Here is an 18,932-nt window from a genome sequence, read left to right on the forward strand (position 1 = left end):
GATTCTAAAATCGGGGCGAAAATTAAAAGCATATAAATCCGAACATCCCCTATCAGTAGTTTTTGCAAGAATTGTTTTTCGTTCGGCCAGAATATCTGTTGTTATTACATATATTGCAGTGAAACACGGGGGCCACGGGATTTTCCTAGACTTTAAATTATATGCATGGTTTATCACTCTTTGTCGGATTACATTACAATACAGAAAAACCGATCAAATGGAAGAATTATCGTAATAATCAAGTTAAACAAATCTTCAGTAAACACAGCAGTTGTATCGCCGAACATTCTTTTTCTTCAGTTCAATAATAAGATGACAGTTATAGCGTCGCAGAAGCCAGATAGATATATTTTGTCATGTCACATGATTTAATAGTAAACTATTACATGTAGATGGTCATTTGATATACAATCGAAATACTGGATGTTGGCATTATCATGTCCACATATGTAACGTTCAGCCCTAAGGGCTGTCTGCGTAATTTGTTTGCACATGGACGTATTATGTAATTCTTAAACTGTCGGTAAGCGTAAAAAGCATGACAAAGTTTTTGCTAGTAAACACTTTTATGATAGCAACGTTTTCGATAGTGTGTTATATAGCGATAAAAAGTTTATACCATCCTGAGGAATAGTCGTCTGCAAATTGGTGATGCGAAGATTTTTGTATCAAGGTTGTAGAATACGGTTAAATTTTTTGTTGAAGATAAAGGGGGACTTTTGTTTTACGTGGCGGCCGTTGGGTGGGGGGGGGGGGTCGGCGAAAGTTAAGCTGAGTTTGGAATGCAACGATTGACCCGCCAAAATTATTTTTTGTTCAAAAATATGACCTCGTTCATCAATGGTAAATGTGACCGTTTCCTGTTTACCCGGTTAGCTTGACCAAACGATATTAAACTGTTATCAAATTACATAAACTGACATTGCTTGTCACCTATCAGACGCGTTGACATGTACTGGCTGCATACTGTAAACATTAACAAGCTTTTGGGACTTGAATGTGAAATTATTGTAGTTGACATTAAAAACATGGTGAAAAAAATCGCCAAAGGTTACAGTTGCTGGCCCTTGAAGCGACATTTTTATAATAAAAACATTTTCATAAATAAAACATTCTAATTTCTATGCAGATGTATATTTTTTGCTCTATAAAATTAACTCATCTGAAACTCCTAATATCAAATTTATTATATACATTGCCATAGATATTAGATACTGCCTTGTAATATTTCTGTAATGATCAACCAACTTTAGTCAGAAAACTAAGATTAGATTCTTTGTATAATCAGCTCGTCTTGTTGGATGGGTTTCTAGATATTACCAGCCTAATTTTTACTTGTCAGAGTGAGCATTGATATGGAAAAACACCTTCAATGGTCAGAAGTCATTTTTTTCACAATTTTCATATTGCCCTGCACGTTAGACACTTTAGATATTGCCTATGAAATATTTGAACATATTTTATGACTGCAAATTTCATGTTCGGTGCGCACATTGACATTTTAAGGGCTCAACACCATATTAGTTGCACGTTAGGCATTTTAGACACGTCACACTTGAGTCTTTACGTTGTAGGCAACCCATTACAATTTAGGGCTAGACCATTTGTTATCCTGGGGGAGCTTGGAAGAATTTGGAAAAACGATTTCGAGCGGTTGCCTTGAAAAAAAATCCATCCAAAGATGGCAGAAGAAAAAGGATTGTCAGCATAAATGAAATAAAAGTAATGCATGAACAGTTACTTTAAGTCTTTAGTTTTCGTTTTCGGTGCGCCCCATTTTAACAGCATCTCTTATATTCGGCATGCCCTTCTTGCACACCAAAATATCATATTTTTATACTATTCACTCTCATTTCGCCTGTGCAGAGCTTCGTCAAAGTTGGACTGTACATGTCAAATTGTACTGTCGTAGTGCTATGTAACATGTGCAGCTTGTTTTAGGGTGTCTGTCGATGTCAAACTTACGTACAATATATGGGCGCAATATGAAATCTGCGCACGTAAAATGTGCCGAGGCTAAGTTGTGTTAAATGTCTAACGTGCAGGGAAAATGAAAAATGAGAAAATAATTGACCATGGATTAATGTTCCTGTTCGCAGGGCTCAGTTTTTAATTAAGTGACTGATACATACGTTGATTCATCTACCCTTGGTTATTTCATGGTCAAGTATTGTGCGAAACTCATGAATAATCTCTATTGGCCGTGTGGACCAGTAACTTTTAAAAAGTGAATAAAACCAACATGTATGAAAGTGTAACAGATTTTATACGAAAAATTCGACATTAGAACGCAAAATCAACACATGTATTCATATTCTTCAACAGAAACCCATTCTAGCCTACAGCTTACCAGCATACACAGAGACGCATTTATAGAAAAGAAGAGAAACCCGACTTGAACAAAAACAAACAATTTGAAACGAAACCACGAACGAGTGTCTACTTTTCATAACAATATACTACCTATTCGTCAGAACAAAGTAATGAAACAAGCCCTCACGAAAAAGTGGATGAACTCGGAAAAGACAGAGCATTTAGAAATATGTTCCCATGGAAACAGATAATCGCATACAGCAGAAACAGAAACAGTAGCAACACATTTATCAGGGAGTCGTCAATATTTACAGCTGGGGATGAGAACTCGTTTCCAAGTCCGGAAAATTTCAGTAACATTCCCGACTCGAGCAAGCGATCTCCGTGGTCTTCCATCAATAAAATGACAATGGGACGTTTTTCCGTATTCCTACATGCTTGTCAATGGCATTGGCTAACACTAAGCTGCCTATTTGGAAAAAGTTTGAGTAGCCCCCTTTCAATTCTGAGAATTTCGAGTACCCCCCCCCCCCCACCTTGTATGTAGCTTTTGATTTTTGTGTAACACCCTCAGTTCTTTCGACGAGCCGGGTGTAAATAATGTCGGCTCCCCAAACGTCAGAATGCCGAAACGAAACAATTGTCCCATTGGACATCCTAGCTCCTTAATGTGATGAACGAAACTCAGATGAAAATCAATCAATCAATCCAAGCAATGAATTGCATGTAACTTTCGAAGAAACTGCTTCACCGGTTTCGAAGAGGACTTGTGACAGTCATATAAGACTACAGGTTCGTTTGGCCACTGAAACCATGCACAAACAACGAAAGTATGGGCGATGTGTGGAATCGCTTTCCCTTTTTAGCTCACGTGTTCACACACGTGAGCTAATGTGGCAGCGATGTCTGTCTGTGAGTCTGTCTGTCTGTCTTTCTGTGCTCGATATCTCAAAACGGCTCATCAGATCAGAATCAAATCTGGTACACAGATTAGTTTTTGGTGGGTGTGGCTTGCTTACTTTATGCTCATTTGTGAGAACGACGGCACACAATTTGATGAGATTTGCTACAAATGTTGATCACACCAAGATATATCAGCTGTGAAAGGTATTCAGGGTGAAAGATAATGGCTAATTTGCATATTTAATGAACTTTCCTAATTAGGGATATATCTGAATTGACTCGATCAAAATTAACGAAACTTGGTATGTATATTGAAGATACTATGATTTAACATTATTGAAAGTCATGTTTATTTCACCCAATTCCTAATTTGCATATTTAATGAACTTTTGAAATTTGGATATATATATTTGAATTGACTCCACCAAAATTGATGAAACTTGCTATTTAAATTAAAGACACTATGATATAACATTATTGAAAATCATTAAGCAGTTTTACTTCAGTCAATTCCTTATTTGCATATTAAATGAACTTTTCTAATTAAGGATATATAGCTGAATTACTATAGCCAAGGATATTTATCTGTATTGACTAGACTAAAGTTGACGAAACTTGCTTCGTACATTAAAGATACTATGATACTACATTATTGAAAGTCAATTAACATTTTTACTTCAGCCAATTCCCAATTTGCATATCTAATGAGAACATTTCAGTCAATCCCTAACTTGCATATTTAATAACTTACTAATTGGGGATATATACTTGGATTTACTTGATCAATGTTGGCAAAACATGCTATGTACATTGATGATTCAGTTCAGTTTATTTCGCTAGAAATATAAACTTACATTCACTCAAAAGACACATGAAAAAAATAATAAAGATAGAGAAATTGGTACAATTGCTAAATTTATGTTCTATAATTTAGCAGGTATTATACCAGGTTATTCCAATATTGAAAGTGATTTCGCATTTTCATGTCAGCTGATCTATAATTTGCATCTCTAATGAGCTTTCATAGTTTGGTATATATAACTTGGAGGACTTGACTGAAGGCAATTACACGTGCTATATAAAGTGGTGATACAATGACAGAAGCCAAATAAATTAATTATTTTTATTTCAACTAATTACATATTTGAATACTTAATGACCTTTAGAATTAATCTGATGTGAATATTGTTCATTATGTTGATCATAATACTTTCAATTAAGTTGCAAACATGTGGAAAAAGTTCAAATTTACACATAACTGCAATATATAATGAAACACGTGAGCATTTTCAGTTCATATCTGGTTATTTATTATATTGGATACAACACCTGAGTCATGACAGTCAAACATTGATTAAATAAAGGAAAAGATACTGCTTTGTGGGTAAACTGGCCGTTGACTGGAGTAAACATAAGCTTAAAGTTATTATTTTCCGTTAATTTTCTTTTAAATCGAATAACAGGAATAACAAGGATGACTCATGAAAAACTAAGTGACCGGAACCCAGAATAGACGAATTGGGGTTATCGTCAAACAACCTATTGACACTGCGTCACGAAGACAGCAATGCTATCATTTCACTGCAACGAGATCTTGAGCATTCGATGATACCTAAAACATATGCAGCACGTTGAATAGCACCGCCACTGTCGTAATAAGTAATCTGATTTGACCGATATATCTTTGGAACTTATTTTCGTAACTTGATGATTTGCAAACCACCGAAATGATTAAATTTGGATTTTAAATAGTTTTGTTTGTCAGGAAAAGTTCACAGCAGTAAATGACCCAGTTTCCCATTAGGCCTAAAAGCAGGACAGTCGGGTCGGCATCTTTTGAAAATTACTGACCCGACATGGCAACCAGCTACCTGATATTGGCATCAATGTCGGACACAGTAGTCTGACATTACAATTGGGTCAAGGAGAGCCAAATGATACAAGGAAGGACTAATCTACTTGCAGTACGTTGCAAAGTGGTTGGAATTCAGTCTCTCTCAACAGATGTAACTGGGATGTCATGACCTTTGGTATATGACCTTGAATCTTGGGGAAACTACTCGACCATGCATTAAATATAAAACACACATCATAAAATCCAAAGGTTTACAAATCATAGATTCGTGTTCTCACCCCCCCCCCCCTCTCAAGTAAATGGTTTCCCCTCAAAGCTATCTGAACTCTGCACTACAGTACTTGGGGACACAACCTTCGAGCGGGAAGCAAATTTCAGTGTACATCGTCAAAACTACAGTCAAGTGAAGTTAGAAATGGCGCAGTTCGAAAGCTGTTTCGTAGTCGATGGATATAGATTTCTACCTTACCATGACAAGGCAAAGGTCGAATCCCGAGCAGTCGACAAATTCAAATTCAAGCCTGGCGATGTGATAGTCGTTGGATTTCCGAAGTCTGGCAATTCATGGCTGGTTGAAGTTCTGAAAGCCATGTACAATGACTGGGGACTAGAGAAGTACGGAGAGGCAGAATCCGCAGTGTTTATAGAAGAACGAACTCTCTATAACAGTTACTTCAGCGAAAAACGTAAAGAGTTTGTTGAGACAGTCAAATGCGAGGATATGCCATCACCACGTCTTATGAGAACACACATACCAGCCACCTTATTCCCTTGTCATCTCTTGAAAGACAAAGGTGTAAAGGTGATTCACATATCTCGCAATCCAAAGGATGTCTTGGTATCAGCTTATTATTTCTGGAAATCATGGGCCCATGGTTTGTTCTCTACAGGAGACTGGGAACAAACTGTGAATGACTTTATTGAGGACAGACAAGCGTTCACACCCTGGGTACGACATGTTGGAGACTGGTCGCTGAAGGGTATAGAAGATAATGTCTTTCAAGTCACGTATGAAGAAATGAAACAAGATCTACCCGGAGTCGTCACGAAAATGGCCAATTTTCTCCAGCGTCCCTTGACTGAAGAGGACATCGACAGGGTTGTCAGAACCACTACCGTCGAAGTAATGCGAAATAGTTTGTCAAAAATCCTCGTCACGGATGACGATATTATTCCTGAAGGCGAAAATCCGTTCGTGCGAAAAGGGATTGTAGGCGATTGGAAGAATCATTTTACAGTTGCACAGAGCGAACTCTTTGACTCTAAAATCGGTGAAAAAATTAGAAGCATAAATCCAAACATCCCCTATCAGTAATCTTTGAAGAATTTGAATGATCTGGACCCGTTATTAGTTGTGTAATTACAAATTTTACAATGAAACAAGGGGATGTATGGGATTCGCCCAGACCTTAAGTTGCTTATGGTTTATCAATATTAGTCGAATTACATTGCCATCACACATTAAAATCGATCAAATTGGAAAAATTATTACCAAATCGAACAAATCTTGAGTAAAGATGTCAGCATATATCTGTTTCTTCAATTACAAGCTGACAGTTACAGCGTCGCAGAAGTCAGATAAATGGGTTTGTTGTGTGACGTTGCACTCAAATGCTAATACTTTTGGACAACATGTTCATGTCCCGCATAATATGTACTTTCAACTCATGGGGATGTCTAAATAACTTTAAATTTGTACATGAACTGATGGAGAATATGAATGTTACTTGTGAACTGTTTACAAACGTAAAAAATATGAATAGGATTTTACCGTTAAACTTTTAATAACATTTTGTCATATGTATTATAGAGTTACAAACTTACAAATTATTCTTCCGATGATGATACAGACATGTATTATTTCTCGATATGAAGTCTACAAAGTCTATACCAGTCTGAAGAATGATCGTCTGCTCAACTTGTGATTCAGTTGAAAATTCTTGTAAAGATTAAGAGAGCTTTCCTATGAAATGTAAAATTTAACCAACAAATATTACTTCTTCTAAAGTGTGACCCTCATTCATGAATCGTAAATGTGACCCTTAGTGTTCATCTGATTAGATTGATCAAATGATATTAAACTGCTTGTCACTTGTCAAACAGAGTTTAATGTGTTAACATGTGTTAGACGGAGTTGTATGTATCAACATATCACCAAGGCTAAATCACTTGACAATGTAGACCAGTACACGTTAAAATTAGTTTTGGATATTTTATCATTCAGTAGAAAAGATACAGTTGACACTTGACACTCCAAGTGACTCATCAGAATCGACTGATGTTTTGTACAGACAAAGTATCATATTAAGGTAGCTTTCCACCTTTGCGATGAACCTATTTTCAAACGTGAATTTTGCCATCAAGATGTGTACTTTTACCCAAGAATTATATATCACCTGAAAGCTATTTCTATGAAATACGTTTTAACTAATTCTTGTTCATTTTAAAACTGAAGTAGTTCTTTTCATAGAAATACTGTTAACTTCTACCGCCATATTCATTTAGATTGTCAACCCCAGTGGGAAGATCGCAAATTGCTAAGGTTGTACTCTTGTCCTGTATTAATGTAGCATGAATTCTGCTCACCGAGCTTTTATTCAGGCCAGTAGTGCATCAATATCAAATGTTAATTATCCAATTACATGTAGTTTTGCCAAATACTGGCATTTGTACTGTTTGTTGTTTACTGACCTATATAAGTTATAACCAGCACTAATGAGTAGAATCTTGTTTGTTTTGTCCATCTACCGAATAAAGCCATCTTCTATTTCTGTAGTGTAGAAGTTTCGTTCAATTGTGTCGCTATTGCCATAGTTCCATATAAATCTTATGTACAATATGATCCTAAAACTTTCTATCGTAAAATTCGATCACCCGACACAACCGTTTTGTGAAACTTGGCCTTCGAGTAAAAATGAGGGCGCCCGAAGGTTACGTAATAAAGCTGTGGTGAAGTGGTCAGATATTATGTACCTTATTGATCAAAATTCAGCAATACATTCATAGCTCATATCACCTTTGACCCTGACGGATAACCCATTCCCGTCGGGCACTCACTGCAGAACTGGGGAGTAGGTTGTGTTGTTGATCTCTACCACACATCTGAACATGACATCTGTCGTCTTGGAGCATGGCAAATTGCCCATTGAATTGCGGCAAAACGGGTACAGAGTTCTGCGACTGATTTTCGACTCAATGACATGACGGTGTTGTCAGGACGACCGACACTACGGTCTAGTAGCACTGAAAGCTGTGCATGATTCATTACAGCCGCCCCTTTCGCAGAACCAGGTCACCCCTCAACATGCATCTCATACCATTTCGGATAAGGGAAAGTACATGTCCTTTATTCCCTCATTGCAATCCGAGATATTTCTGATAAAGACATAAATGTATTTGCTACCAACAGTCTCCTCTCCGGCCCACTTAAATATCAGATTTATCCGATCAGACTTTGTTAAGTGTGTCCATAGTTTTTCTATGGTTTTTCACAATTTCAATGGAGGTCAAAGGGTTGGCAAAAATGTTAATGAACACGACACACCCGCTAACAGTGAACAAAGGGTTAGAGAGAGCTTATTTAAAGGGCAGGTCATTTATCAGCAAAGACTTCAACAAATATCCAAACGACAGTCTCCACTCTCGTTATGAGCAAGGTGGACGATCAAGAGGTCACAGGCTCTTGTAAGCAAGTAAGAGGCGGAATTGTATCTTTTTCCCGAAGTCATTTCTAAATTACGTGTATTCCCTATGCTAAACTAGCCAAAATTGATAAACACGGCTGAAAACGAATTTTCATCATTTTCTAAACAGCCTTCAACAATTATAGATTGGCTGAAGTGTTGAAAGTCGGGCCTGAAGTAAAAACAGTTTTCAAGAGATATATCGGATATTTACGATGATTATAGCTTTCTAAATAGCCTTGAACATTATAATTTGCTGAAGTTTAGAACCTCGGGCCTGAACTTCAAAACGTTTCCTAACGATATATCGGATATTTCACGAATCAAACTATTTGTTTAGTTGGTTGTTTTGATTTGGTTTGTGTTCTGTTAATTTGTATTTGTTTGTTCGATTTGGTTTATTTGTTTGGTTGGTTGATTGTTTCAATTTTGTTTTCGTTCGTTTTGTTTGTTTGTCTATTCTGGCACCCTAGTGGTATATCCAGATTGGATGTCCAAAGAAGATGACAGAATTTCGCTTGGGAGATAAGTTACTTAGTAAGCCCACAGACAAATAGAAAGATAGTGTTTCTGTCTGTCTGTGGTAAGCCCAGAAGAAGGTCTTTAGTTACCTTCATCTGCATAAGGTTTGTTGGAATAAGTTTTCGACAGTTTTTTTCCTTTTTTACGTATAACATCTTCTCCTAAGGCGCTTGTCCGCAGAATGCGTGCATGTATTGCGTAAATTTTTGCATGGTTTGGTCAAAACTCCTTTTCTCAAACTGCTTGTCTGATAACTGTCAAATTTTGTTCGCTTCGGATCACTTATTCTGATCGGAGTAAATAATGGAATTTTCCATATGGAAATGTTATGGCCCAGGGTGTTATTTTTTGTGTCAAATTGTCACATATTTTGAAACCCTTCAGTTGTCTGATAGCTCTTAAACTTGATTTTCCAACACTTCATACCCAAAACTAATTTTAACACGTACTGATATACATAAATACTTTAACTCATGCAAAGTAAAGTAATTTAACCATGGTTGTACGTGTCAAGGTACAACTAAGGTCGTTTGCTGACACATAAAACCTTGACACACACAACCTTGGTTGTATTGTTGACACACCTATAACTCTGTCTGACACACAAAACTCTGTCTGACAAGCGACAAGCAAATTGCAGTTTAAATCAAATAAACAGGAAGGGTCACACTCACGATTCATAAACGAGTATTGTAGAAACAGTAATTTTTGAGGGTTAAATTTTGCATTGCATACGCAGTTGATATTCCGTCGACACTCTTCGTAAAAAATGAAGGCTCCCTGTCCTTAACAAGAACTTTCAACTAAATCCTACATACACACTTGATACAAAAATCTCTGCATCACAAGTTGTGCTTATTGAAGAAGAAGTTGAGCAAACGACCATTCTTCGTCCGAAGAATCATTTGTAAGGCTGTAATTCTATAATAGAAGTGACAAAATGTAAAATGTTCACCGGCAAAAGCGTTCTCGTATTTTTTACATTTATAAAAAGTTTACAAGTTACATTTCACATTCTCTATTTGTTCATGTACAAAAAAAGTTATTCAGACATCCATTATCAGTTGAAAATACAGATGCGAGCATGAAAATTGCGATTGCACCCAAAGAACGGTCACCAATAGTAATAAGTTACGTCATATGACAAAACATATTTATCTGACTTCTGCGACGCTGTCACTGGCAGCTTGTAATTGAAAAAAAAGATATATGCTGACATTTTTACTCAAGATTTCGCTTTTTAGTAACTATTCATACAATTTGATAGGGTAGGATTTTAGGAATTTAATGCGACTAACATTGATAAATCATAAGAAACGAGGCAAATTCCGTACCTCCCCTTGTTTCATTGTAAAATTTGTAATTACACAACTAATAACGGGTCCAAATCACATCAATTCTTGCAAACAAAGATTACTGATAGGGGATGTTTGGATTAATGCTTCTAATTTTTTCCCCGATTTTTGAGTCAAAGAGTTCGCTCTGTGCAACTGTAAAATGATTCTTCCAATCACCTACAATCCCTTTTCGCACCATCGGATTTTCGCCTTCCGGAATAATATCGTCATCCAGGACAAGGAATTTCGACAAACTGTTTCGCATTACTTCGACGGTAGTGGTTCTGACAACCCTGTCGATGTCCTCTTCAGTCAAGGGACGATGGAGAAAATTGGCCATTTTCGTGACGACTCTGGGCAGACCCTGTTTCATTTCTTCATACGTGACTTGAAAGACATTATCTTCTATACCCTTCAGCGACCAGTCTCCAACATGTCGTACCCAGGGTGTGAACGCTTGTCTGTCCTCAATAAAGTCATTTACGGTTTGTTCCCAGTCTCCTGTAGACAATGCACCATGGGCCCATGATTTCCAGAAATAATAAGCTGATACCAAGACATCCTTTGGATTGCGAGATATGTGAATCACCTTTACCCCTTTGTCTTTCAAGAGATGACAAGGGAATAAGGTGGCTGGTATGTGTGTTCTCATAAGTCGCGGTGATGGTATATCCTCGCATTTTACTGTCTCAACAAACTCTTTACGTTTGTCGCTGAAGTAGTTCTTATAGAGAGTTCGTTCCTCTAGAAACACTGCGGATTCTGCCTCTCCGTACTTCTCTAGTCCCCAGTCATTGTACATGGCTTTCAGAACTTCAACCAGCCATGTATTGCCTGACTTCGGAAATCCAACGACTATCACATCGCCAGGCTTGAATTTGAATTTGTCGACTGCTCGGGATTCAACCTTTGCCTTGTCATGGTAAGGTAGAAATCTATATCCATCTACTACGAAACAGCTTTCGAATTGCGCCATCCCTTGATCGGTAAATTCAACAATGTACAGTAGCACTTTTATGTTACAGGTAAACTTACGCTGAAATTTGCGTACCGCTGGAAGCTTGTATCTCAGGAATACTGTGGTGCAGAATTCACACACATATATACATGTATATAGCTTTGAGGCAAAACTATTTACTTGAGGGGGGTGTAAACACGAATAATTGTTCAACACCATGAGTACGTATCTGTGATTTGTAAACCTTTGAATTTCAGGATGTGAGTTATATATCCAATGTTTGGTCGGATACTTTCTCCAAGCCTCAAGGTCATATAAGCCTCAAGGTCATATAACAAATGTCATTACATCCAAGTTACATCTGTAGTGGAGAGAAGCTGAATTTCCATCCCTCTGAAACGGACGGCAAATACTGTATATAGAGCAGTCCTTGTTTGTATCATTGGCCTCTCCTTGACCCCAGTTGTGGAACCACTGGGTGTGACATTGACGCTGTTAAGGTTATTGGCTGGTTCAAGGCCTGATGTTGTAAAACATGGTGAGTGTTCAGGGAGAGAGGGCGGTGGACGCACATGAGTGCTTAGGTACCGTTCAGTTTTTACGGCCGGGGGGGGGGCCGGCAAAATCCAGGGGGGGGTCATCATAATTTTGGAATCCGCAAAGGGGGTCATCGCTTTTTCACTGGTAGGAAAGGGGGGGTCACCACATTTTCAAAAACATAATACCAACAATAAACACTACGGCCCAAAGGCGCCCCATTTTGTACGGTATTAGCGTCCCGAATTTTCGCCACACATACGTGGAGTGCGCGTTCACAGAGTAAATTTCACCTCCCGCGTCATGTTGAAAATTTCGCCTTATTTCCTTGCTGCACAGCTAAATATTGATGAAAGAGTAACAGGTCATATTTCCCGTATATGCTGCCCTTACAATTATAATATTTTGGGAAGAATTTCACATGGGAATTCCAAAAATACGTAAGCGATAACAGCCATATGCAAAATTACGTAAAAACACAGTCAACAGCAAAACGATCTTCAACTCGTCATTTCATAAAATAAGAGGGAAACTCAAAAAAATAAAACCATAGAGTTTTAGTTACCCTTCATGATATCTGTCATACCAAATATTATAAAAAATAACAGCGAAATGAAAAAGTTAAACCAACGGTTTTTTCAGATGTATTTTTCATTTTACGATGTGTCTCATCAGCTCGATTTCCCATAGAAAACAATGGCATTTAATGTACTGAACAGACCGTACAACTCTCGCTCGTTCAAATTTCTCAATTCTGAACCAATGATAGTGAAAAATGGCACAGTGTTTCTTTGATTTATATACAAAATTCCTGTCGTTTTAGTTTTTTGAATTTCTCGACGAAACATGTTTTAGTTGCATTTTATTTTTTCGATCGCTGAATTTTTGCTCTTGCCCTCAATAAAATGGCGATCTTACGGCGTTTGCATATGCAGAATCAGGGTCTTATATTGACGCATTTTAATCGGTTAGCGTCTCTTAATTTGTACAGATCAAATACCTGTCAGGTTCTTGTAATTTATACCAAATTTTGGCGAATATCAAGCATAAAAATTCCAGTAAACTGCGCAAAATAACACAGAACAGAGGCGAACCAGCACAGAGTCTCCACTGTAATCGTGCAGTGAACGTTATCGATCGATATTCTTTTGTCCGAAGTTGTTACATTGTTGTCTCACTCACTCGCGTGTAGTTCCCCGTTCACAATGGCGCCAAACTACGCCGAACTGCGCCAAAATGTGCTGAAACGGACGTAAAACTATCACCAAAACTGAAAAAAGTGTCGTCGATATACTTTCAGTACAGGAAACCAATGGATACCTTGATGTTAAAGTGTATAAGTCAATATACGGGTAATCGTGGAAATGTTTATGACGTGACCGCAACACACGAGCGCCCGGCACGAGCGGCACCCAAACAGATTTTCGATCGATAATCTATTGAAAATGAATTGATACAATGTTCGCCGTTGTCAATAGCGACCGGCTGAAAGCGCTGTTCCATAGAAATAATGCTTCGCGGAATACCGTACACTGACGCATACTTTTGGGCCGTAGTGAAAGTTCACTTTATGCCATGGCCATGATCGACCCTCTTTACCGGCGGGCCGCCTTCGGCGGCCCACTACAATAAATATACATTATGTATTACCCATGACCCTCTTAATGGGCAGACGCCTTTGGTGGCCCACTCCAATTAGGTTTACTTCATGCAATGGCCATGATTGACCCTCTTTACCGGCGGGCCGCCTCCGGCGGCCCACTACAATAAATTGACTTTATGTAATACCCCACGGCAATCTTACCGTAAAATTCCCAATTGAAGCCGCGGCTTGTATTAGAAACATTTTTGAGGGACCCCTGGGATCACGCACTGAATAATGGTAATGGCCGCGCGCCTTCAGCGGCCCTGTCCAGTAAAGTCTACTTTATGCAATAGCCATGATCGACCCTCTTTACCGGCGTGCCACCTTTGGTGGCCCACTAGAATAAAGTTGACTTTACGTAATGGCCCATGACCCTCTTAACCGGAGGGCTGCCTTTGGCGAACCACTCCGATAAAGTTTACTTTATACAATGTCCATGGACATGAGTTGTCTATGGAAATGAAGTTAAAAATTGCCTTACAGTCGTCCTAATTAACAGACGTTTCAATGGATGTGGCTGAGAAGTTTGTGCACTGGCATCGAATAAAGTGCGCCGCGTACCGGAGTTCAAATCCAAACCATGCGGGTAAATTTGACATATGGGTTTTGGTTATTTTTCAGGGGGGGGGTCATCAATTTTTTTCGTCTGACAAAGGGGGGGGGGTCATCATTTTTTCACAAAAAATGCAGGGGGGGTCTATATTTTTTTGAACACCGGCGACAAGATTTTGCCGGCCCCCCCCCGCAGGCCGTAAAAACTGAACGCTCCCTTACTACTCATGGCAAGGGCGGGGTATGCTTTATTTCATATGTGGGATTGTATTATAATCTTGTTAAAGTATCATTCGTTGACAGACAAAAACAAATAAACAAACACCATTGACAAACATGAATAAATATACAACTCTTTATTGGTTCTTTATTACTAAGAATTTCGGATCACAACCTTCAAATAGAATTGGGTAGAAGGTCAATTCCCAAAGTTCTTGCACTTTTTAAAGTATCATTGTTTCGTTGACAGACAAAAACAAAATAAACAAACAAACACCATTGACAAACATGAATAAATATACAACTCTTTATTGGTTCTTTATTACTAAGAATTTCGGATCACAACCTTCAAATAGAATTGGGTAGAAGGTCAATTCCCAAAGTTCCTGCAAATGAAAGATTCTGCAAATATTGTAAGTCTTTAGCTGAGGATGAATTTCACTCTGTAATAGAATGTCCGAAATACGGAACTTATCGAGTTATTTTTTTTCATCCACAAGTTTGTATAATCCTTGCTTTCTAGATTTGAATGACAGAGAAAAGATCATGAATATATTAACTCAAAAAGATAAACTACCTCTTATGAAATTTCTTTCTTTTACTTTAGTTCATCCCTGGCAGCTGCTTCATCAAATGTTTGTTGAAGATTGCATCTTTGAGTTTTGTAATTTGGCTTACCGCACTCCCTAAGTGTGTTGTTGAGCAATACAGTAAAGTAAAGTTTATTGTATATGGAAATAATTATACATAAGTAAGAAACAAACACGCATAAACAAATAAATAAACAAACAAACAACGGGCCCTGAGTTCCCTGTGATCACGGCCGCTGTGTGGTATGGATTAGAAAAGTCAACGGATTAGAAAAGTATACTTTTCAGAAAAGCAGACTTTTAATCCATTCCAAACAGCGACAACAAATGTACTCGGGAAAGATATTCGGACTTTCAAATTTCTACAATTCTTTTCTGATCTACCACTTTTGGGGGTTCATTTAAAAGCTTTGGGGAAAGAAACTTTCGACCGTCTTAGTTTTTCGAAAAATTGAATTTTTTCCCATTGAGTTAACACGGGGGATTTTTAATTTAAAATATCGCAAAATGTTTGGTAATTTGTTTCTCAAGTTCCAAAATTTGCACGATGATCCCTCTGATTTTTGTAGTTGATTTAGTAAGAGAATGGTCGAAAATTCCATTCAGGAAATTTTGAGCATAAGTTTGACGGTCTTTCACTTTCGAGCCGCATAAGACCGCGGCCTTTATGGCCCGCAGAACCACCTCTAGAGGGCTAGCAAACAAGTTCACAAATACGGTAAACATGTTGATATCACAACTGTCAAACCACGACTTCTACTCCAGTGAGTACTCCAAACTGCTTTCTGATGACTGTCAAATTTCGCCGCCTTATGATGACCTTCTCTGATATGAGTAAATAATGGAATTTTCCATACTGGAAATATCGTGGCCCAGGGTGTTCATTTATGTCGAAATGTCTTGGTTTGGAGGTTCCTGGATTATCTAACTTGTATGTTTCTTGATAATGATATTGTCATAACATTATTCTTAGAGAGAGTTCCGAAACGTTGGTTTTAAAATATTATTAAAGATCGTTTGAAGGTTTGAGAAACTGGTTGAGCATGTATATGATTTCTGCTCACTTTGAGACTTTGGTGTACTCTCGTTCCTTCCTGATAACTTCAATAGCTGCAGTTGGACTGAGTCTATTCTCGGAATACCATTCAAAAGTGAAGTTAAATAATTATGTATTGATGGATATGATAAAGAGGATATTCTGTGAAATGTTCCTCTTTTTCTTAGCCGACATTGTATAAATTAACTTTTTGGCACTGATAAGAACAAAACGATGTGTGTCCAGGCTCCTGAAGCAGTCAGACCATATGGAGGGGCTATGGTCAAACAAATTTGCAGCCGAGCATTTTCCTCCATTACATTTCAAAAATAAAATTGTCTTTTGCAAATCCCAGTTATTATAAAAAATGCAAAATTTTTTGAGCTCCAATATGTAGAAATGGTAAAGGATCGAAACCCGACGGACAACTGATTCGATTCTATAATATTTTGTGGCTTTATTTCGGGTGACGCTCCCTTTTGTAGAAATCGGCATAATTTTTTCCTAATTTAAAAAAAAACGAAACACTTTTTCTCTTTTGCGCAATAGCTTTTATAGGCTCCCAATGATAACCTTGAACTAGACTTTTGAAATCAAGATCAACATTTTTCAATTCTTTAGGCCAGTTTTCTCGTCTTTTGTCATACATTTTATCTAAATCAGGTCCCTATTAAAGAACATCTTCATTTCACTTACAAATTATTAAAAATAAGTGAATGTTTGGGACCTGTTTTCCAGTTTGGTTAGGAACAAGTTCTGCTTCCAAAGCACCTATCAGATTAACTCTCAAATTTGTTTTGTACATTCCCAGTGATGAGACATTCAAGGTTTTATTGAAAGGTGATAAAACTGCATATTTAAACTTTTGCACCCAATTCTCCGACTGTTCATCACAATATATTATGATTTTAATCGTCAACTTTCCGATTTTTTTGGAAATCTAATGATGAACCACTCCTGTTTGGTCACCTTGTCATGAAGAACAAAAGAAAAAGTTTCCCTTATTCAAATTCGCCTGTTTGGCTATGCCTTCTTAATTATTATTGTGGCAGATTTTTTTATGTTTCTATCTTGTTATTTTCAAATTTGAACATTTTTCCCAAGAAAATGTTCAAGGGAGCAAAAGGAGTGCGCTGAACGCCCTATAAATTCTTCCTCCGAGTCGGTGGATACTGTCTTTGCAGTCTATGTGGAGGAAGGGGGTCCAGGAGATCAGAGTACAGTTTATTTTGTGTTCAAAGGATTTTTTCAGACTTCACTTGATCGGTTGCATAAGGGAAAAAGTTGACTTGACATAATCAGCAAACTGGTGTTTGATCTCACCGTAGGATGCCTCCCCCGCACCAAAGTACCGGGCCCTCCACAAATGTGCTGGTATATAGACTCGGTTCAAGTTGGTGAATTAAAAAATAAAATAAAATCGTTTGCAATTCTCCGATGTCTCGTCTATTTCATACAAACCTATTTGAAATTTGGCATCCCAGGTCATTTTTTCCTTGCGATTGAGTCCCATTTGAGTCTGGTCAGTAGTGAGTTCGTTTCTGCCAGATTCGGGTGAATCTCCCCTGTATCTCGTTGACCGCACTCATTGTAATCACCCACTCACACATTTCATATGAAAACAGAACACAAATCATCACGTTCACCCCAAACACGTTCACATATCAGACTGGAACCAAGTCTGGCGTGCTGGCTTTAGAACTCGCAACATGATTCCTTTTTGCTTCTGAATTGCTCATGACGGAGGTAGACATGATTGAACCTTGTATCGATAAATGACTTCTATTGCCCTGCTCCTATTTCTTGTCTTTGGGTAGTTGATGAAGTATCCACACCTCAAGGACTAGCCTCCAGGACTGTTGATCCCTGGGCTATTCCCGGTGAGAGCTGATCTCCTGATTTGATGGACAGCTTTCCCCCGAACTCTCCATCGTGCAATTGTACATACTGTAGCAACCACAATGTTGAGTATACGCTATGCAGGCCATTCCGACGTAAATCATTGACACAACTATCAACGATATCACTCAAAAGTTTAGCAGACAAAATTTTGTGTGAAAATAAGGTTGTAAAGTTATATATGGACACAAAATTGCAGCATGGATGTGAAGGAGCTTTCTTCAATGGCTCACTGTTCTGTTGGGATTGGAAAATCGGGTTTGTGATAAACATTGTAACAACTTGCGCCATGTGGAATTTTGCATTCGTGTGACGAGTATGAAATTAATTTTCCCATAAAAAATTTGGAAATAATCTTCCACACTCTGAAGGGGTCACTAATTCACCATGACTAACCTGTTGAAGTTCAACTAAATAGGAAAAAAAGGTTTATGCATTTTATGTATTATGAAGCAATCATCAGGGTATGTATAGCAACTAGAGATCAAGAAATGGATAGTTCCAAGCTTTTGGAGTGGTATAAATGCTGCTTCTCAAATTGAATCCCCTATAGAGATGTCCATGGCACATTAGGTTCTAAAATGCAAAACGTGCATTTCCACAATAGCTCTAGAGTACTTGTCATTGGATTGTATTTTTGGAAATGTGTGTAGTGGAGGGGGAGGGGAGGTATTGTAATGTGACAATCGACTAGGAATAGAAGACAAGACGCATACTTTCATCAAAAGATCTCATCTGTTCATTCATTGTATTCCCAAGCAATTGTACAATCAATTGAATAACTTGAAATGCACATAATGGAAAAGCATCAAAAATATTCCAAATATATTGACATAGAAATATTGCATAAGGCAAAATGACCAATGAATCCTAGTGTTGAAAA

At 37.9% G+C, this 18,932-nt stretch overlaps 3 protein-coding genes across 3 annotated transcripts in view; 2 read left to right on the forward strand and 1 right to left on the reverse strand.

Annotated features, from left to right (window-relative positions):
* LOC139151902 (probable endonuclease 4) overlaps nt 1–18,932 on the forward strand; it is a 577,101-nt gene that overhangs the window by 123,473 nt on the left and 434,696 nt on the right. The gene's annotated exons all lie outside the window — the stretch shown is intronic.
* LOC139150776 (sulfotransferase 1E1-like) lies at nt 5,487–6,386 on the forward strand. The gene has a single exon (XM_070723170.1). The coding sequence runs from the start codon at nt 5,487–5,489 to the stop codon at nt 6,384–6,386; it is 900 nt and encodes a 299-aa protein (XP_070579271.1).
* On the reverse strand, nt 10,690–11,589 carry LOC139150777 (sulfotransferase 1E1-like). Its single transcript, XM_070723171.1, has one exon. The coding sequence runs from the start codon at nt 11,587–11,589 to the stop codon at nt 10,690–10,692; it is 900 nt and encodes a 299-aa protein (XP_070579272.1).

Source organism: Ptychodera flava, chromosome 15 (assembly GCF_041260155.1).
Source record: "Ptychodera flava strain L36383 chromosome 15, AS_Pfla_20210202, whole genome shotgun sequence".
NCBI lineage: Eukaryota > Metazoa > Hemichordata > Enteropneusta > Ptychoderidae > Ptychodera > Ptychodera flava.

Bases quoted from the DNA above. Each gene is read 5' to 3' on its own strand.
- LOC139150776 (XM_070723170.1), top strand. From the start codon at position 5,487: ATGGCGCAGTTCGAAAGCTGTTTCGTAGTCGATGGATATAGATTTCTA.
- LOC139150777 (XM_070723171.1), bottom strand. From the start codon at position 11,589: ATGGCGCAATTCGAAAGCTGTTTCGTAGTAGATGGATATAGATTTCTA.